This window comes from Zootermopsis nevadensis, unplaced genomic scaffold (genome assembly GCF_977971745.1).
Source record: "Zootermopsis nevadensis isolate Lab colony 2312 unplaced genomic scaffold, Znev_1.0 Znev_ptg000018l, whole genome shotgun sequence".
Taxonomy (NCBI): domain Eukaryota; kingdom Metazoa; phylum Arthropoda; class Insecta; order Blattodea; family Termopsidae; genus Zootermopsis; species Zootermopsis nevadensis.
In genome coordinates this window covers 6,682,667-6,704,789 of record NW_028259150.1, presented here as the reverse complement: position 1 = coordinate 6,704,789, position 22,123 = coordinate 6,682,667, and the positions used below count along the sequence as shown (strand labels likewise).

Below are 22,123 nucleotides of genomic sequence, written 5' to 3'. Positions count from 1 at the left end.
CACCAATCGTTTTAATGATGACCGTCTTTGTTCTGCAATAGGAGTAACCATATGAAATCCAATTTGAAAAAATAACATGCAATATTTTGCACTTCAATTTTGCATTATAACCCATTGGCATTCACATTCATTTACTGCTAATAATATAAATCTTAAACCTGGACATTTCACATAAATTTCTTCTAAACTTTAAGACGTGTAGTCTGACTGGCGTAAAAATAGAATACAGTACATACGTTAAAATACATGTAACTTCTTTACCTTCACGATCTTTATTCTATTCTAATTTGTACATATACACTGTAATGTTTAAAGACTGAGGAGCCTACCATAGCTACAGCCTTTTGTATTGAATCCTATTACCTTTCAGCATATACCAACTCAATACATGAATCTAGAAGTGTCAATTTCACAGGTATACTGTTAGACATGGAAATAAGATGGAGTTCTTATCTGGTCTAAACATAATATAATCTCCATAGATCTTAGGGTTTTTCCGTAATTGTATTCCGTCTAATAAACTCTGGCCCTTTTTCACAAGTACAATGTCTATCTACACAAATCTGATATAAATGTATGGCCTATGTTTTTTCACTATTGCATATGGAATCCAATACAGATATGAAAATCAGAAATTCAGGGAAAAGAACAAACATTCGAATCTAATATATGTTATCACTTGGGGAAAATGCACTGAATAACAATAAAAAGGTCAGTATCTAACATAGAGAAATATCGGATGTAAACTGAACAGTAACTTTAGGAATCAGCCAAAAAAATGCAAATAAACTAGTACAAGATCTTTCAACACGTAAATATGATGGAAGTTGTTGATACCTGAAACATTCTAAAATTGTTTATCATGAACCACAGTTCGCTCTCCAGAGACCTCATAACTGCAGGAATTCCTTTCTGATTTAGCTAATTGCCTCCTAAAATTCCCTGTTACCCCATCAAATCTTTCCACCATAGGAAAATGCTTGGGATTATAAACTTACCTAAAATTGATACTACGTATTATTTATCAATACATCAACAAACGGAAGGTGTTACAGCTGAAGCAAGGCTCAGAAGGAAGGATTTCTTTTACTTCTAATGCTGGCGGTTATAATAATTTGTGGTGGCATGGATCTGTATATAAGAGTGCGAATACTGCAAATGTACTGCTAGAAATGTCAATACGTCAATGCCGACTCAGTTTGTGTATGAATATTGGGGGGATGTTTGGTAGCTCCTGCACTGTGAACAGTGAAGTCTTTGGCATGAGACCTCCAGAACGAGAATAAAGACAGCCAAGACCAAGCCATACAGAAAAACCAACAGTGCTGGATAAATATCCTGTAGACGTACGCTTGTAAATCCTTCGGTGTTGCCATGGCATTTAGGTTTCTGAACGATCCAGTATTTGTATTCTCGATCGGTTATCCCTGACTCCTTCAGCCAACGGACGCTGAAATATTAATAAATAATATGTTCTTGGTTCGCATTCACCATAAGATATTTGCATTTATATTATCATCAGTAATCTTCATTATAAAGCATCAGCAATACCAGTAGTATATGTCAATTATTAAACGACATTCTATGAAATTTAAAATCGATACAGTGTCAAATATAATACGAAAAGTTTATGGATAATAAATGTGAATAAATTTAGAAAGAATCGGCCATGAACTATTCTATCTCTAGACTGCAGTTCCTGATAAACATTACAAAAATGTTTCATTAGGATATCTGATTTCCCAGACAGAAATCGATCCCTGGACCTGATGAATGTAACCTTGTTTCAAACATTTTGAATGAAATTTAAAGTTTTTCTTTAAGGCTATTGTTATTACCGTTGTCTGACGTGTTCTTTGTATGGAGTGCCCTTCTTCATAGGAAAACCTAAATGAACAGATGAAAACATCTTAATGCTCTTCAGTCTACACTTTTCATATTCTTCGTACGTCTCGCTGATGATTTTGAAAGCATCTGCATCCCCATGAAATGCGTACAGTCCTTCACGCATTTTCTCGACCCCAACCTCTGACGTAGTGAAGGCTTTATGGTAAGGCTGGGTGAACAGGTGCTTGAAGTATAGGTTCTTGATATCAGCGTCTGTTGTTTCCTGAGAGATAAATAATTTTTTCATAACCAACAACTAATTAACAAATTAACCCCAATTTATAGATACCAAACAACCGGTCAAAAATGTTTGACCACAATCGATTTCTGTAAGTGATGTTGATTCTTGAGGTTTCTCTACCAGATAGTTGATTGTTCATGTTTGTTCATTTGTTAGTTAGTGATCCAGTCTCATATTTTATTTAAGGAAGCATTTTTAACTACACAGATAACATATAAACCCCTAAATAACAAAGCATGTTTAGGTACTTGAGGCTACTAACAACGTCCTTCAAGATGGACTGTTAATAAGATCAGTTGGTTAATGGCAACGGGAATGTGCAGGAGAGGTATCAGAACTCACATTAACATAATTTATATTGTAGGAAATATCGTTCATGGTAACAGTAAACGGACTGTTCATAAGGTCCTTTAAAGAATTAATTGCAGTGCTGGTTGTCTGCAACAAGGATACAATGATGGCCGAATAGGATGTAGTGAGAAAAAGTGACAACAGCAGAAGGGACAGAAGTATAATCCTCGATGATATCCTCTGTGGGTCGCGAGTGGTACCTGCAAGTGAAGAAAGTCGACCTTTCAAAACACAAAGCACGTATAAACACAAGTGGAAAGCTATACCGTATAATATATTTTATAAATACATTCATAGGCCTTGATGTTCAATCTTTCCTGATATACTGTTGCAAATACATTATTGGAAATAAAACAGCGTTGCGAATGCCACACTGAGTAGTGTCCACCATTACTCTCTGTCTTGCATTTCATGAAATATTTACCACGTCGAACAATTTTTAAATGTAAGCTGTGGATTTTAATCAAATGTTGGCCAATATGATATTTAAGCCTAATCTAACTAGTTAGGTTTTTACAATGAGCAGCCTGTTAGGCGAATTCGCGTCCGAAAGTTGCAAAAATTCGCCTGTTTTCGCTATGCCTGTCTTTCTTTCCTCGTAAGCTTGATTGGATGTTGTACTCCAGTCTAACAAAGATGTTCAGGATAATTGTCTCTGTTCTGAAAACCAAACAAACAAGTAAGTATATTTTACCGTGGGGGCAAATTACCAACTTGGCGAGATTTAAATTAGGGGTATTATACGCTGCAATTGCACCATAAAATGTTCAATATAATTAAACACGCACTTTCAAAGCACCATTATTAAAATTAAATTGCACAAATATTTTAGCATTCACAAACGTGGTACAACAGACGGACAAAACTCATAAAGCTTACATAAATGGTAACGACACGCCAATTTGCTAAAAGCCGTAAGTTCCCCCACTCAACACACAAAATTTGTGGTGCTTATCATTATAACTACGTTGGACAAACCTTCTTGGCAGATGATTCCAATAGCTGTGAAGAAGAAATCGCTCAAGAACATAGGCCGCGTTCCTCTCGGGCCATCAATTCCCCCTTCTGTTCGTTGAGAGACGTAGAGGGCATAAGAAAATACAGCCATCGTAACAAGGTACGTGACCCACACAGAACGACTGAAAGGAAGTGTGTAGATGTTGGAGACGTCAGACAGAGACGGTTTCAGGAACAGAAATGCGCCCCTGTAAAAAATTAACTGAAATGATCCAGAATATAAAGACAGGCTGAATTACTTAACAAATTTCACGACCAAGCACTTGCGACTCATCAGGAAGGACCCAACGTAAATCGTCTTCTAACAAATTCATAATTTATTTGTAATTACTACAGCAAGTACAAATATTACATAAATTAAATTGAATTAATTAATAAGTTGATTAATTAAATTATCCTAACTCAACTTAAATTGTCAACGAATTCAGATTTGTTGAAAAAATATAAAACTATATCAAAATACTATAAATTTCTTTAGCTTCCATGTCAAAAATAAGTAGTTTTACTACGTGAAAATATCGTGTGGCCGAAAGATTTATAACCCTTAGAAAGTGACATTAGGCCATACTTTCATACATTTTGATATAAATTATGATTATAAAAATTCATCGACAAATAATATGTAACATATTGAAAATTGTAAGTAATGCAAATATTTACCCAATATAACTTTCTCACCATTTTCTAAAAATTTCAACACGCTGACCCATCAAGTAAATGTCATTTTAGTGTTGGATTATGAACAAATTAACTACATAATTTGACATTAAAACACAGGATTTAGAGAACTGGAACACAACTAAATACACATAGAGACTTGTGAATGTTTTATGTTTAATAACGATGTGATATTTGTTGTGTATCAATAAGAATCTCCGACAGGCACTTCAATAAGTAGGTTTACTTGAAAATCAAATCAAATGGAAAAAAGTAAGTCAAATGAAGTAGGCCTAACACAGTGATAGTCTCGGTCGAAACTTACATAAAATTTACACATTTTAGTCGTGCAAGCCTTAGCTAAAATTACGTACATTTTACTCATATTTCATGACCTGGTTTCCAGTATTTAAATACTCTGTCGTTACACTCACTCGAAGCGCACTGTTTCCCCAGCATAGTCGATGATATTCATACGAGTTGGTTTGAATAGAAGGCCGACAGCGGCTATCTGCACCTCTCCACGTTGTAGCAAGCCCATTGCTCCGCCATATCGGGCCGTGTTCCTGATCGGATATCCCCAGGATTCAACTGGAGTTACGTTCATTCTGGCAGATCCATTAAAAGGATTAATAAAATAACTAAATATTTACGATACCAAATGTCCATCTTCGTCTTCCGCTTTGTAACGCCACGTAAACTTGATACAAATGTTTCGCATTGACATACTGCCTCCATCCTGAAATCTGAAGTGCTTCAGTCCTGAAAATGGAGGTAGCATGTTCCTCCGCAACGTTAGTATCTGATATCTATCTACAAGTTCATATGGCATTAAAACTCAGAATGCCAACATTGAAATGTTCCATGCGATGGGAACTTCAAATCACACCTAAAGTCTTAAAAAATTGACACGTACAAGTTAGTCAGATGACAACAGGATGTGGAATACGTCATAATAATGTAATACATATTTTCAAATATAATTTACATTAACAGTTTATAGTACATAAAGACAAGGAAAACTTTATGAACATTGCTCAGAGTGCATGAACTAAAATATTTTATATGGTACTATTACCTGAAATTTAGCATTCTGGAGACATATTCTGCAAGGGTGTAGTGAAATTTTGACTGAGAATTGATGTGCTTATAGCGCCAGTCCAGGAAGTTCTCCCACTTATCGTCTTCGGTAACCTAAATGAAAAAAAGTCTGAATCTAAACACCAGTTAATATGTAAATACTCGACAAGAATACAGATTCTATGTCAGCATACCTCTTCCATTTATACTCCATAATGTGAATCATGGGGAATAAAAGTCACATACATTTCCAACACCTTAGTTACTGATTTTGAACTTTTAGATGACCACAAATACAGGCTTTAAATATAGGTTCTACTAAAGGAATTGCGACTTTATGAATTCATTAAACACAAAAGCAACAATGCCTAAGATTGTGGATTATAAAATTATCCCGTGGCCAGTACCGGAAAGAATTCAATGATGATGGTAGCAGAAACTGACAACTGAAGTCGAAAGACGTCGACAAACAGCCAAAGTGCTTGCCAGTTTCTTAATAATGATACTGATTATAATGACGATACTCACTACAGCTGTTGTGGGAAAAACAATTCCTCTGTAATTGTCTCTCTGTGGACCAACTGGAAATCCTTCTATCTGTCTCCAGTGACGAGGTGGTGTGACGGTAAGAGACTGCCCATTTACAAGCCTATACACATCTTGTAGGAGGACCTGGTCAGGCCCTGGAAGTGCCAAAGTCACGTGACTATCCAGTGGCAGGTCAAGTGGTTCCAGGGCTGTGATAAGCGATTCATTGCTTAAAGTAGGTCCATCGCCATTATTACTTGACGTGAACATGTTTCCAGACTGTGACAGTAATAACCAAAAGTGCAGACTGCTGAATTGTTTCCTTCTGGAGGCCTGAAAACAATACAAGTGACCACAGAAAGCCTGCAAACGCGCGATTATATGTCAAGACAAAACAGTGGTGTAAACTGCAGAAATGAATCTTCGTTGTTCGTGCCGGAAATGTGCTGTACAGTTTAAGATAAAGACCTCTTTCCAGAAGAATTATTGCGTAGAACATGCAGACGTCAGCGCGTATTTACGAGGCTCAATTCCTTCATCTTAATTTTCATAATGCATAAACAGATACCCAGTACCTACAATATGTAAAACTTGTCTCACGATAAAGAACAACATTCTATTGAACGGAGAAAATGTAATTGGTTTAGCTTACCTCCGCCATAAACTGAACACTGCCATCACATGCAATATCCACAATTACTGCCAACCGGTAATATTCAGTCTTCAGTAACGAGGGCGCATCAACAGATTGACCCGGTAAGAATACTGACACTGGAATTCCTTCATCAGATAAAGTCTTATAAAATGACGTTGCAGCTGCAAAGGCAAAATGAAAATGCTTCCGGGCCACAGACTATGCACATATAAAGCACTATCGACTGTAGAACTAAAAGGTTCATCACCGTCGCCAGCCACAAAAACTGACTACTAGATCTTATGCCTGGTCACTCACTACAATTTGCAATTAGACAATAATTTCCCTTCTGTCTACATCTTGGACTAAAATTTGCAGTCTTTCAATTAGAATTTTAAACCAAACCCTTGATTTTATTTACTGTATAATCCAATCAAATACGGTTCACCCACACCACTCCCCTTACTCACCCAAGAGTAGCAACGCAGCGATCAAATTATTCAAATTATGAAGTTCCCTGTTACGTAATATTGTTTCTTCCTGTTTAGGTATTTGACTTAGCACACAGCTTATTCTGTACGCTCTATTTCGTTTCACTCTGGTTTAAAAAAAAAAACATTTTCGCTGTCGCAGAATCTACTTTGTTGAAAAGTGTACGTGTCTGGATATTAGTAGCATAAGATCAAAGCATAGTTTATGAAAATATCAGGTCGTCATAAGTTTCTGTAGAGTTATTTCTCATTTAACATATGCAATACAGGCTGAAGATCGGGCTTACCTCTTTGGTGACATAAGAATGATATTACAGATGATATATGGTTGTGATATGCGAAGGCTCTAACTGTAGCCAATCTGTTATCACAAACAGCGTAACAATGCATCCAGACCACAAGAGATATCAATAATGTCCCAAGTGTTAGCCACATGAACGTGATATATTCAGAAAAGTAGTGATATCTAATTTAATTTTAAAATACAAATTTTAAATGCTTGTAATAAGGAACCAGAATCTTAATTATACTTTCCTTCATAAAGAAATTCAGGCCCAGTTGGTGATTAAATGAGGCAACACAGATGTAAGTTAAATTAAAACATACGATTATACAATTAGTGAAAGCTACTTTGCAAGCATCTGGTGTGTCACTGGTGTGTTTCGTAGTGACTTTACACAAGTTCGTGAATGGAATGTAAAGACTACGTTGGATTGGCTGCAACAAAGTATCCAAATATTCTACCGTAAACATGTGTACCCACTACCCTTGACGTGTGTGTAAGTAATCGCCTGTAATGATTTATTTAAATATCACTTTCATGGGGACCTTTGAAGAACCCACGTATTAGACCTATTCATGCTCATTATATCGCTGTTGTCCGTAATATCTCCTTTTGTACTCTGAGAATATAGCAGCGTAAATGTAGACTCCAGTTTCCAGCTTGCATATCGTATTTTTATTTTCGAAACCCGTCCTTTGTGGTTTTTCAACCATTCATATTGATTCCAGTTCATCACAGATATAAATCTTAGTAAAGTTATTTACAGTAAGTATACTATTTTATGTTAATCGATATTATATTGTTGACACGGCCTATCAACAATATACATAATATTGCAAGAAAAGCATTAATTAATATACTTGGATTCCGTTAAACAAGCACAAAATCGTAACCTGCTTCGAGGTGTAATTAATTATTCTAGGGCTACCAGCCGTGTAAGGTGGTTTAAGGAAGAAACCACCAGCGTTTCGAGAACCTCAAGCATCAAGGTGATTTATAGGTCTAATGAAATCAAATGAGAACCATAACGAATTTGAGAGAAGAATAAATTTTGGAAACAAGTGTTTTAACTAATCCTTAAACCTGCTGAAATGCCACTTCGTGCACCACAAATCTCACTTGAAGTCCCTCGGAACTGAGCCCGGGTTTCCGAGTGAATAAAAATGCTATGGATACATTATATTCAGTCCATTATTTATCCGATCTTTGATAAAAATCTATATTTTGTAATCTTATTTCAGTACTGATATAAAATAGAAATTGGCAATACAATTCTTTAGCCTTTTTTGCACGATTTTATTGACATAGTTAAATTATGATAACACGATTATAATTAACTTATTTTTCACAGAAACAATTGCACATTCAAAATATGTCACTTGCAAGAAGTATTGATCTCGTCAATATATATTAAAATATCCTTATTTTACAAAACAATTTAATTAAAACCGACAATAAGCATTTGCCACTGCTGCTAATAATACAAATGGAAAACAGTTACATGGTATGGAAATATGACATATATAGTTAAACTAGCAACGTTAGAATATACATACGTTGTTTTCTCATGCTACTGAAAGTTGTATAATGAATATTTTCAAGGAAATAAATACTACATTAGTATAGGAATGATAAGTTCGATTTCGTCCACTTGCCTACTCCAAGGCGTGTTTTATATCAAGTTCAGGTACACACACTTTCATAAACAGGGTTGGTTTAGATTTGGTTTGGATGTCAGGATAATTTAAGTTAGGTGAAGTCAATTAAGTTTAATTTATTTCTCATTGTTTTGTTGATTCTCGTTTCATCAAAACATAAACTTACTGGAATTTACCGTCACGTTTCGTTGTGTTATTGGAATCTTATGAGGTTCCAAGGTAATATTTGTTAAAAATACCCTTACATTTCAAGATGTGGATTGCTTTATATAAGTAATTCGTGTATAAAATATGCAGAAACTTCCAACATGATAATAGAACAGTCCGTATGCACAAGCGGAGACAAAGGACAATAATAAAAAGGGTGAGCAGTGCCCAAACGTGGTCATTCAAAAACACGTATATAGGCCTATGTGTACATATAGTATAAGCATATAGATATATTCATTCGTGTGTATCTATATCATATTCTTAAAAATAGCTTACCTAAATGCCGATAGAAATAAACATGGAAAATGTTTCATATGCTGTCGTTGGACTCTGTCTGGACAGTTCTTCCCTTCGATAACGTAGCCCATCGACTAAACTTAAGCAAGGATTAAAAATATCCACTTACCTTTTACCCGTGTTCTTCATTGCCACTGCGTTGTATTATATGTATTAAGTTAAAGTTTAATAAATAAGTTCCAGCAAATACTCCCACACACAGTTAAGCACACGGAATTACCCTTTTCCTTTGCAATCAATTATAATTTTAAAATTTAAGAAATAATAAAATCGAAATTGTATTAATAAAAATTATATATATCACTAATAAACAAATGTAAGTATATATAACGTTAGATTTACTCCACTTTTAAATTACAAATGTGTAGATCCAAAGACCATGTGCTCTGATATCTTGCAGAACACAAGCAGCGGTCTGTGCATTGGCCGTTGTTTTCTGAGACTGAATACACTGAAATTTATAAAAATCGCAGCAGGTTGTATTTGACTCCTTAAATTGTCATGTCTTCATAGTCACTACCACCGCCTTTCGCTTGAGGAAGAAAGTAAAAACCTGTTTATTCTTTTTCTGGCTGCAAGGTTAAAGAGCCTCTGAAATGAAAATTAGGTCACGAGAGTATAGTTCAATGCCAGACCTGAGTACAGGTTTATTGCTTACTAAGTGTGCATGGGAAACTGAAATTATACCTGGAATAACAGATGTGTATTAGAAATCAAATCAAGGCCATTGATATATGAGGACTCGTAAAAAGCTTATTTGGAAGGCATGAGCACTTTAAATTTAAGTGCAAATTTACTCTCGTTTGTAAGTGATAAGGAAATGCTAGTGCTGACTATACTTCAAACACTGAAGCTTCTGGTACAAGACTTCCGAAACGAGAGTTCCTACAGACAGAACCAGACCATAAGCAAAGACCAGCAGAGCCGGGTAGAAATCTTGTAATCGTACGCTCTTAAATCCTTCAACGTTGCCATGACACTTGGGTTTCTGCACGATCCAGTATTTGTATTCTCGATCGGATATCCCCGATTCCTTTAACCAACGTGCCCTGAAACATAAAAATATGATGTTATAAGTTCGTAACTAGCTTCTTATTTGCGTCGATGGATTAGATTCTTTAAATTAAAATGATTAACCCCCCCACGGGATAAAGACGTATTGTAAATCGTTCATACTGCTGTGATGAGAAAATGTCGCATAACAGGTGAGTGGACTCTAGTCTAGTGAAATAAATTCTGCAAGAAGTCTGCCGTAATCAACGTATCGTGAGTACTGTGAGATATTTAGGATTTGAGATATTGTTTAATTTTATGATTCATAAAAATGAACTCGCCGTTGTCTGATGTGCTCTTTAAATGGACTACCCTTCTGCACAACCAGAGCTAACTGAATTGTTGAAAACATCTTAATGTTCTTCAGTCTACACTTTTCATGTTCTTCGTACGTCTCGCTGATGATTTTGAAAGCATCTGCATCACCATGAAATGCGTACAGTCCTTCACGCATTTTCTCGACCCCAACCTCTGACGTAGTGAAGGCTTTATGGTAAGGCTGGGTGAACAGGTGCTTGAAGTATAGGTTCTTGATATCAGCGTCTGTTGTTTCCTGGGAACGGTTACATTTTATTAAGCCGATATAGTTACAAGCCGATTCCTTTTACATGCAAAAAAATGTAATTTTAAGAAATGTATAATTGTAAACTTAAGTGAGTACATGGTTAATTACAAAACTGTGTGAACAATAAAATGTTAGTGTTAAAACAGTGTACACAACTTGGGTTCAATTGTACTGGTCGCAAGATATCTCCGAGCTTCGTTGACCGTTACAAATAAGCACGTTGAAGTCATCCAGCCTAAGAACGGGAGGAAGTGGGAGCAATAGGGCACCCACTTGTCCTTTTTGTCATTTCCCTTATTGTGGCGTAGGTCAGGCTCTGAGATATTTTGTGTACAGTATATCAGGAATTAATTAATGTTCCGAGTCGGGTGGGAGGTGAATGATATTGGCTCAGGATCTCGTATAAGGGAGAGCTTTGGTATTTTATTGACCTTTGAGTAGTACTGCATGAGAATCAGTTAATAATAACAGGTATGTGGTGAGGACGTATCCGAACTCACATTAACATAATTGATGCTAGTGGCGACGTCATTCATGGCAAGAGTAAACGGACTGTTCATAAGGTCCTTTAAAGAATTAATTGCAGTGCTGGTTGTCTGCAACAAGGATACAATGATGGCCGAATAGGATGTAGTGAGAAAAAGTGACAATAGCAGAAGGGACAGAAGTATAATCCTCGATGGTATCCTCTGTGGGTCGCGAGTGGTACCTGCAAGTGAAGAAAGTCGACCTTTCAAAACACAAAGCACGTATAAACATAAGTGGAAAAGGAGTATATGTACGATTTGAGGTTTTAACAGCGGTGAGTATGAAGATTTTTATCTTCTGAGTATTTGTAGTTTCTAAGGTGGCTTTCATATATATTATTGCACATACAAATTTACTATTGCAAAGTTAATCACACGCCTTCTTTAATCCTTCATCAGCTTTTCACGTGACTTTCTCATCGCTCTGATGATGGAGGTAGTAAGCATATCCGAAACGTAAATTTCTGCGAGACAACAAGGTGCAACATCCCAGAAGACAATTATCTATGTACTCGACGCCGTAAAAATCTGAAACGTCACTCAATATTAAAAAACATTGCAGAAGGACAAACCTTCTTGGCAGATGATTCCAACGACCGTCAACAAAGAGTCACTCAATGATAATGGTTGTGTTCCTTGTGACTCATCAAGTCCACTTTCTGCTCGTTGGGTGACGTAGAGAGCATAAGAAAAAACAGCCATCGCCACGAGGTATGTGACCCACACAGCACGACTGAAAGGAAGTGTGTAGATGTTGGAGACGTCAGACAGAGACGGTTTCAGGAACAGAAATGCGCCCCTGTAACAAAGCGAACAAAGTATAATGCTTAGCTTAAAAATGTAATAATTTTATAAAAAGGTATACAAATGGCCAGCCGCGTGTTTCTTTACCAAAAATAACTGAGGTATAACATCACCAGACCTACTCGATTTTGGATATTAACATTCTGTATAACAAAGTGTTAAAGCTTGCATCTAAATGAACGTTTAAAATTCCGATATAAAATAACATGATGGCTGTGTGATGACGAATCACAGTCATCTTTATTTGACATGTGATATGTGTACAGTGACCCTACTGCAAACATCCATGAGTCTAGCACTGTTGTTGAAACCTACAAATAAATAATCTCTGCTTGCTGTAAAAAGCATACGAAACCGATAAATACACTTTTAGACAAACGCAGAATTGTTGATTGTTAAACCAAATGGTTACCATTTACCAGTTACCACCATATTTTAGATGGTTAAGCCGTAGATGTGTCGACAGGATTATGATTGATGAAGCATGTAAGCGTTTGGAATGATTGTGTAGTGGCGTACCTGAGAACGCTATCCTAGGCCCATCCTGAAGGACTTTCTACTGCAGTTGTACTTACTCATAACACACCGTCTCCCCTGCATAGTCAACGATGTCCATTCGCGCTGTCTTGTGCAACAGACCGACGGACGACACTTCTATCTCTCCACGTTGTAGCAAACCGATGACTCCATCATAATTCGCCGTGTTATTGACTGGGAACCCCCACGAATTCACTGGGGTTACGTTCGTCCTGAGAAATCAGTGTGCAGAAGTGTACTCGAATTTGGAGAACAGCCCTACATATTATTATTTTAAAAATGTGCTCCTTGCTATTTTGTACAATCAGTTTGCCTATATATAGGTACATGTTTATTGCAGTTGACATTGTCTTTATACACAAGCACTGCACCATAGATTCACACAGGAGAGCAGAAGCAAACATCGAACCATTCTCGTGCTGAGCACTAAATAGAGATAAACTATTTATTGAAGATACAGTAAACTTAATATAAATAAAAAAATTATGCGAAGGTAATAATAACACTGCTGACTACACACCGTGAAGAATCAAAATATATAACATAGCGACAATTTTACATTTTAATCACAGTTTAGTGTCACAGAAAAAATTTGCTTGAACATTACCTGAAATTTAGCATTCTGGACAGATGTTCCACGAGGATATAGTGAAATTTTGTCAGGGAGTTGATGTGCTTATAGCGCCAATTCAAGAAGTTTTCCCACGTATCTCCTATAACCTGAATAGTTTCACAAATTTTCATTTATTTAAACCTGAACAAACATACAATAGAATCAGTCATACACTTAAACACCATAGGCCCATAGAAGAAAATTTAAGACACGTAAATAAACAAAAGCAGTGCCAGAACGATTGTCAAAATAAGTACAGAATGAAGATGACTGACCTAAAGTTGAGCCCAGTGGCCTCGCAGTTTCGGGACCAAGATCTTTTCAAGCGCACACTAGGATTGCGAGGTCGCATTTAGCCGAAGAGCTTGTGCGTTTAATTAGCGCGGGTCATTATTAGCGGTACAAAATCATTTCAATCTTGGACTTTGTAGTCCATACCTATACCACACTACATGGACAGTCTCTCACACAGTTAAACAAATATGTATTAAAATTGATTGTAGGAGATAACTCCCATTAATGAGCAAATCCGGAAATTCAGGAACCATTAAACACTATAAAGAAGAATATCTGTATAGTTTAGTAAGAGAAATATTAAAATCAATTAATTACTAGTAAACAGAAAATAACTGTTTTCTGGGATGTTAATCCGTATAGTCTCGTAGCTATTTACAGACGTTTCAGAGATGCTTAGTAGATCCATTATCAGGACGATCGCCCTGACGATGGAGGTTTCATCCCAGAAGACAGTCATCTTCATACTCGCCACCATGAGAAACTGAAATCTCAGCTAATACTGGCCAGGGTACTCACAACAGTTGCTGTGTTTAATACGATTCCACCATAATTGTCCCTCCGTAAACTAAAAGGAAATGGCTGTCCTGGAGCCCAGTCACAAAGCGGTGTGAATATGAGAGGCAATCCGGATTTAATCCTATAAATATCCTGCAGTAGAACCTGGTTCACGTCAGCTCCTGGTCGTGTTACAGTCACCTGACTGTCCAGGGGCAGATCCAGTGGTTCTAAAGCAGCGATGAGTGCATCTTCATGCGGTGTAGACCGCGATCTCTCTTTGGTTGAGATCAGTGTATCATCAGACTGTGTAACATGCGTATTATTCCTTAACTGTGCTATGGTATCACCATTTAGTTTCACAGTTCGCCCAGAATTTTCATAAAATCTGAGGATCAGCCAGTGGTGAAGTTTGCTGTATAACTTCTGCTCAGAAGCCTAGAAGTAAATATAAAATATACTCGTTGGTGTCATAGTACATTTAAAGGTTACAAGTATCTGAATCTATTGATAAAATAAGATTTCAGCCCCACTCACTATATCCTCATCTGCATTTCTTGTTACCAAAGCCGCCACCTTCAGGACTCAATATACATTTTTTCTAGACCGCACGAAGGGTTCACTCGTCCAGTCACGCTAGACGGACATTAGCTCTTATATTAGGACGAGATCTCTTTTATGACACTGTTATTGTATAAGGAAGTTATCGGTGTTGTATTGACAATTTCCTTGCTTAATTTGTCTTCATCTGTTATAGAATTGGTTTGCATATGTATCCTGTTATTTACTTACCTGTGTTAGAAATCTGGTGCTATCGCTACACTGCCAGTCCAGCACCACACCCAGTTTATGGTTATCCACAGAAAGTAATGAAGAAGCTTCCACTGCGTCACACTTCGTCTGAACTTTTATTCGTATGCTTTTGTCTGAGAAGAACTTCATGATCCTTATATCTTCTGGGTTAGAAGAATATTGTCGCATTACAGGCAAATGAAGATGGTTTTTATTAACTTATTTTAGCACTATACGAACTGTTTGATTGATTCTTAAGTTATTCAACGACCTTCTTCAAACAGTAGAATAACATTTTAATAATATTATGAATGAAAAAGTAGGCCAGTACTCCGAAAAATTCGGCAGTGGCCTGTTTGTGATCCTTAATGTCATCATTTTCAGTTTCGTGGTTAGTGAAAAGCCAGTTTATGGTATCTAACCTTAAAATTAATAAGACGAGAAGCAGCCTTCCCCTTGTACCGACATCAGGACGTCCTTGACCTGCTACGTGCATAGCAAAATTATGCTTACATCCAAGAGTCAAACTAATACTATCACGGAATTTGCCTAGGAAGACTAAGGAAAGTCTCGAATCGTAATCAGGATGGACGTTATTCTGGCAGAGACTCAAACTGGGTACCTTCCGTTGTCCGTACCCCAGCTATGGAGGTTATGTAATATCGATGGGATGTTATGAATTGCTAGGGGCTCGAAGGAAGCGACAATGGTTTGTTTTAAGGCAGGTCCGACAATCTCGCCTTTCACGCACCGAACTTGGTTAGCATTTCTGTTTCGTTTATATGAAGTTCCCGGTTCGAATCTCAACAGATAGACCAGCCATCCTGACGGATGTTTTCTCAGCCCCTTTTGACACATGAGAAATGAAGAAAACAATTGAGATTTCTCTATGAATTCCTTCAGTATAAATCTAAAAATTTGTAACGGCAATGTGTTGTGAAACTAGTACACAATATGGACAGGACGATGGAATAAGCAGAAAAAATTAAAATTCTTGTTGTGTTTTCAAAATACTTCACCGAATGATACCTAATTCTCGGGAGCAGTCTTTCTTGAGAAGCTAACAGCCATCTTTCATGAAACCCGAGACTTATTACGGTACCCACAAGAGCCCGCCAGCGGGCCCTGTAAGCCATATGAATCCAATCCAAGCCCATGTTCTTTTAACGAATATTAGCTTCCATAGCGACAGGAAATTTTATCTTGAGATGAATGGCTATAAATTTATAGAGGAAGACATTTACTACAAAGCTCTAGTTTGTTAGTTAATACATTATTTATTTAATATGTTAACATATCTATAATTACCTGCTGTCCGACAGTTGATGACGACTGCAAAACTTATTTTGTTTTCGTACAGAAACGACCTGATGAGGCTCAGAGTGTTTCTGCTGACAAAATCTGCATAAACCCCTGTTAATGTATTATGAAAAGCCAGAGAAAATCCAAAATACACCCACCAATAATTCATTGTCCCAATTTCAGCAATTCTAAGCACTTTAATGTAACGATGTGTCTTCAAACACATGAACATGTTCTACGTAATGCATACGTTCTTAAAACTGTCATGAATATTCCTCAGATAAATTTAAATATGTATTCTGTTATATTATTACCAAGAAACTATACAATGAAATGAAACTTTAAATCTGAAAAATTAGTATACTCAACGATTTTAAATAAAACTACACATCACAATACAGTTTCATGCAGCGATGATGACAAATAAGAGCACAGTGTATGAAACCAGCCACCGTTTATAGCCTTTTCGTTCAAGAAGTGATCAGCTTAAACATTCAGAAGGTGTATAGTGTTCAGTGACATTTGATTTGAATGTAAACATACAAATCTTAGCAGCCTGTCTTTCCTTGGCACACAAATGGAGAAGTATAAATATTTGTAATCATATAATAGTGGGCGATTCTTAGATTGGATTTATTGAAGCAGTTCTGTCAAATGTATTATGTATATATGTTTCTACTGGGATTAAATCCATAATTAATAAGTTAGTTGGTTTAAAGCTGACTGAAATGCACTGGTCATAATTTACAGAAAAATAAACAAAGGAGAGAAAAAATAAAAGAAAGCCAACTTGAGGGATCAAGGAACTAAAAGAGATTAAAGGTGTCTAAGAACAGGATGCTGATGAGAATCTGCGGGCCTAAGAGGGAGGAAGTAGGAGGAGGGAGGGGAAAATTGCATAATGAGCTGCTTCATAATTTTTATACTCTACCAAGTGTTACTGGGGTGAGACTAGTTGTTGTATAAGCCTATGCGATTAAGGCAATAAATTAGTAATAACAGTCAGAATTATGTGACGGAGGCTGAGATTGATGAAGAACATCACGCGTTGGGAGAATGTCAAATGCAGTTTCAGTCTAGACGACTTGGAGACCTAAGCGCAGACGGATCTTCACGAAATAGTTGAGAGTGTGAACTAATTTCATTTCGCTCAGGGTAGAGTTCCATAAAATAAGAGAATTTATTGACTAGCTAAGTGATTATGACGCGGCTAGTCACCTGAGACTGTATCGCATGATAGCAGTATATTATTCATACAAGACCGCCAGGATTCGGTCTTCATAATCTCGTTTATAAAACCGTGATGCATCTCGTAAAGATAAGATATATGAAGTAGGAAATTTAGTTGGGCATTCCATTTTGTTCTGCTGTGAATAAATCCGAGACAAAAGGCTAAAATATTTCAGTGATATTCCAAGTTGCGGGCCACAACTCATAAATTCATGTAATTTTGGTTGTGACTGAAGACTGTTAGAATTGTTAAAGTAAATTGGAAATAATAACAATATTCAGCATCACAGTACATTTTGTATGTATTTGAAACTAGTAAGTGCATTACATACATATACGCTCTTCGATTGGCTGAGAAATCTGATTAGGTACACACCAGTTTTATTTTAGTCTGGTTTATAATATTTTAATTGTAATTACTTAAATTTCATCTACGTACCTTCTTTCTTTAACTGTATAAATAATCGTACATTGAAATATTTACCTCGCACAACCATAAGGATGTAACGCATACACGTCAGCACACAATTATTTGTAGTCCTTTCGCGGGCAATAACGACAAAGTGATTGAAGCATGAAATGATCACTCATCTCCATCTAGTGCCGCTGTTAAGAATAAGTGGAGTTTTCCTCCACTCCCATACACTTTTATGGTGTGGTGTTTAGGTACGGGAACAAATTGTGGTACACAAATGCATTTTGTCAAGTTCAGCGAAATAATTTTTAAAACTGACACCCACTCTGTATGATTCAAACTTTGTCTCTCCTGGATCACAACCCCAGCTACATGTCCTTATCAATCACGTTTTATCATTTCAGTGATACCTTTGCGGTTGACAAAGGCGCGACACTGTCCTAGTTCATCCATTTTCGATGTTTGTTTCCTAATACAAGAGTATTATCGTGGTTCCTTACTGGGGGATGGCTGTTTCTGTCTCGTTGACCATATCGAAGTTGAATCTTGTCATAAAATATCTCCAGGACGAGAATTAAAACAGAAAACAGAATACCATAAGCCAAGACAACCAGAGCTGGGTAGAAATCTTGGATTCGCACACTTACGAAACCCTGGCTATTGTCTACACACTTTGGCTTTGGATGATACCAGCGTTTGTACTCACGACCAACAAAACCGATTTCTTTGATCCATCGAGCTCTGTAAGAAATAAGGTAACACTAATGCTTCTAAATATCATACAAATATACACACAGTAAATTATTTAGGCGATTACATGAGGAATATTGAGAAAGAGTATGGCCGTCTTCTAGAGATTTGCGCCATGTAGTGTCGTAGAACTTCACAGAAGACTCATCGCCCTGATGATGGAGGAAGCAAGCACCTCTGAAACGTCGGTAAACTTCTCCCAGACTATACGGTGTAAAAACGCAGAAGAAGGCCATCTTTAAAAGCCATAAGTGTTAAATTATACCTTTGTTTAAGCAAAATGACTTGTCAACAAAATTATACGTACTTTCTTGCAAGGTGTTCCTTGTATTGGGACCCCTTTCTTACGGGGTAAGCAAGACAATTTGTCACAAAGACCACGATCTCTTTGTATCTGCATTTTTCATGTTCTTCAAGGGTATCACTCATCACTTTGTAAACATCTGCGTCCGATTGGAAAGCATGTAAGCCTTTACGTATATTTGCGACTCCAACTTCATTAGACGTGAATGCCTTATCAAACGGCTGTGTGTAAAGTTTTTCAAAGTAAAGTCTCTTCACGTCTGGGTCATTTGTGTCCTGAAAAACACTTGTTACTTAGAAAGTATATACCTAAACATTTTACTGTAATTAAGTTAATAAACTTGGGCATAAGTTAATATGTAAAACTCTGTAAGAACGTCTTTACAAAGGATTACGATATTTTTTTATCAATACAGGAGTGGTATAAGTTCATGAACCCTTCAATTATAGCCTTTATATTTAAGTCTTCTTATATGAACTGCAAAAGAATGGATTGCCACGGGGTAAATAAACACACCCGACTGACATTTCACAACTTTTCTCTCATTGAATTGAAAATAGAGTAAATTTTTGAAGAGCTTTCTTGGAATTGTTTGTAGTGACATTTTGTATGGAGGCAGATCTAAAGCGTACTTACAAATTATGTGTTAAATAAATAATTCAAGAATCGCAAAGATGATGGTGGAGTTAGATTTTGTCGGGCAAATTGAACGTAATCAGAAAATGTGCTAATGCTAATTACGCACAAAAATGCACCCGTGAATTACGGTATTATTATTTGAGACTGCTTACTAACATAATCATACAGACTGAAGCATCGTAAGAAAAGTACGTGACAAATTTTCCCCAAAACTCGGTTTTTACTTTTCAGATTAGTCTTTGAACTTAGTTCCGAGGTGAGCTATCCTGACTAATATTCACTATAGTTATTTAAAGTTGTAATATGGTGTTACAACCCAAAAGACAGCTATTTTCGGGCTCACGGCCGTGAAAACCTCAAATCCTACTTCTTTAAGGTTTTCTCCGAGTAAATAATGGAATAATGACATAAAATAAACAACTTTTCAAAATTTCCCACGTTCAGAATCTACTGACATCTTAATTAATATCAATTGCTACTTGTATAAAGTTACAAACAAAATGCTAAGTTCGTTTAGATTAGAGATGCCTAAATCTTATTTCAAGCAAATAAATTAATATAAGCATACTTACATTGACGTATGTGATGCTGTAGGTGACATCCCGCATGCTGAGCTTAAACTGGCTGTTCATCAGTTCCTGCACTGAGTTGATTGCAGAACTACTTGTCTGTAGCAGAGATACTATGATCGCCGAATAAGACGTTAACAGAAACACCGACAAAAGCAAGAGAAATAAGAACACGATCCTGGACGAGGGTTTCTCCGGAATTTCCGAGGCACCTAAATGAATTCAATAATTTAAATAGGCTAAAAGCCCATTTGAAAAATCAGACAAGGTAAAATATCTCTTGGTATAACAAGTGTATATTTATTTTCTCTGTGACTGCAGTCCTGATAAGTCTACTAATAAAGCGTAAGCAAATATAATGCAAGAAGTGCAAGATCTGTCGCATTCGCGGCGACTGAATGCAACAAAGTATTCTCGGGCGATCGGCCGCGTGAAATCGGCGCTGTAATCCGTTTCGTAGTTTTCTCTACCTCCAGTCTCCAAAACGTCGGATTACAAGGCCGTTCGCTCAAGAAGATTTCATTGGTTCATAATGCAGTCAATTTACCGGGAGGAATTTAGAGAAAGCGTGTAGCTAGAACAATGGAATAAACCTGGCCGAGAGACAGTGAATGAACGTACTTGTTAGGAGAACATACAAGGGACGTACCTTGCTGACAGACAATGCCAACCGAATTCAAAGCAGCGTCACTCCACCTCACCGGATGGTAATGCTCCGATGGCGATATGGCCTGTTCGGTTCTAATTGAAATCACCAGGGCAATCGTTAGAACGGCTACTATGAGGGCGTAGGTGATCCAAACCGTTCTGCTGAACGGCAGGGTGTATATGATGGACATTTCGGAAAGAGATGGCTTCAAGAACATGAAGTTTCCCCTGTAGCAAGAATTTCATGTCCACTTACATTCTGCAGTACTGTTCGTTTCCTTCATAACTTGAATTGTATGTGTCCTAGACAGTCCCAGGAAAATCTACAGCCTGCAGTGGTGGATTTCCTTTTACGATAATGTATTATTTTATGGTTTATTTAACGCTATAAGTAACTCAGATTTCAGACACTATACCGACATTTGCCTCTGATATGCTGAAGAAAAACACAAAAAAACCTTTCAGGTTAGCCGGTGTCTGCATCTTATGGTACATTAATTGAGTGGGGCGATCAAACTCACACGAAAGGGAATGCTTCTGCAGCGTAGTCGACTACATCGAGTCGGGCGCTTTTGATCAAAAGAGTAGTGGCTCCAATCTCAACTACGCCACGCTGCAATAATCCCGCTATCCCAGCATACCGCTTGGTACCATTTATAGGAAAGCCCCAGGCATCAGAAAAGACTAATTCCATCCTGAAAAGAAATGACACAACACACAATTACACCGAGTGATCCTCTCGTTAGAGGCAAAACCACGATGTATGCAGTGTCGACGATCAAATATAACCTCATTCCTGTAGAGAGAGTGGTCGCACTCGATGTTCGTGCACAAAGACACCAGGCTACAATTTTCTTTTGTAGATCGAGTTATCTCAAAACGCCTTTGGCCGGCAAAGCCCCAGATTTCAAATCCCGCAATATTTTCATCGTGTGAGGTCTAATGAAAGGAAAGATCTACATGTAGAAGCTTCGCAACATCGGAGACCTCAAAGGAAATATTCGTCATAGAATTGACGTCTTTATTGTGGGCAAGTTACGCGTATTCGCCAATTTGAGGTATCGCGCCCAATTAAGTAACACGGACAAATATTCGCACCTGTTCCATTTTAACGTTCTTGAAATTAAGAGACCAATATTTTATCTCCTGTGCTAATTAATTTACACTCAGCCACATTTTATATAATTGACAAATTCTACACGAGCTTCATGGAACGTTAACCGTTACAGGACATTGAACCGACACGAAT

General features: G+C 37.1%; 2 protein-coding genes and 1 long non-coding RNA gene across 3 annotated transcripts in view; all 3 read right to left on the bottom strand.

Annotated features, from left to right (window-relative positions):
- Positions 1-251: 251 nt before the first annotated feature.
- On the bottom strand, positions 252-9,415 carry LOC147873426 (ionotropic receptor 84a-like). The gene is made up of 8 exons (XM_087351238.1): positions 9,314-9,415; positions 5,762-6,094; positions 5,232-5,347; positions 4,588-4,761; positions 3,458-3,684; positions 2,471-2,679; positions 1,839-2,110; positions 252-1,450 (listed from the first exon to the last, which is right to left on the bottom strand). Exons 2-8 carry the CDS (start codon positions 6,029-6,031, stop codon positions 1,195-1,197), a joined length of 1,524 nt encoding a protein of 507 aa, XP_087207364.1. The 5' UTR covers positions 6,032-6,094; positions 9,314-9,415; the 3' UTR covers positions 252-1,194.
- Positions 2,736-3,437, bottom strand: LOC147873427 (uncharacterized). The gene is made up of 2 exons (XR_015535765.1): positions 3,359-3,437; positions 2,736-3,139 (listed from the first exon to the last, which is right to left on the bottom strand). It is a non-coding gene; the product is annotated as an uncharacterized LOC147873427 (long non-coding RNA).
- The window catches only part of LOC110832993 (uncharacterized), a 32,086-nt gene continuing 16,407 nt past the window's right edge, over positions 6,445-22,123 (bottom strand). Inside the window, exons 8-22 of the mRNA XM_087351100.1 lie at positions 21,396-21,569; positions 20,876-21,102; positions 20,230-20,438; positions 19,022-19,293; positions 18,408-18,705; positions 16,326-16,533; positions 15,018-15,181; positions 14,247-14,663; positions 13,428-13,540; positions 12,859-13,032; positions 12,052-12,278; positions 11,453-11,661; positions 10,669-10,940; positions 9,444-10,383; positions 6,445-6,577 (exon numbers count right to left, since the gene is read on the bottom strand). Coding sequence (XP_087207226.1) covers positions 10,158-10,383; positions 10,669-10,940; positions 11,453-11,661; positions 12,052-12,278; positions 12,859-13,032; positions 13,428-13,540; positions 14,247-14,663; positions 15,018-15,181; positions 16,326-16,533; positions 18,408-18,705; positions 19,022-19,293; positions 20,230-20,438; positions 20,876-21,102; positions 21,396-21,569 — 3,190 coding nt within the window. The 3' untranslated portion in view covers positions 6,445-6,577; positions 9,444-10,157. The remainder of the gene's footprint in view (positions 6,578-9,443; positions 10,384-10,668; positions 10,941-11,452; positions 11,662-12,051; positions 12,279-12,858; positions 13,033-13,427; positions 13,541-14,246; positions 14,664-15,017; positions 15,182-16,325; positions 16,534-18,407; positions 18,706-19,021; positions 19,294-20,229; positions 20,439-20,875; positions 21,103-21,395; positions 21,570-22,123) is intronic.

Bases quoted from the DNA above. Each gene is read 5' to 3' on its own strand.
- LOC147873426 (XM_087351238.1), bottom strand. From the start codon at position 6,031: ATGTTCACGTCAAGTAATAATGGCGATGGACCTACTTTAAGCAATGAA. The intron at 5,348-5,761 runs GTGAGTATCGTC...TTTTTCATTTAG, and splicing joins TTTTTCCCACAACAGCTGTA to GTTACCGAAGACGATAAGTG. The intron at 1,451-1,838 runs GTAATAACAATA...TTAATATTTCAG, and splicing joins AAAGAACACGTCAGACAACG to CGTCCGTTGGCTGAAGGAGT.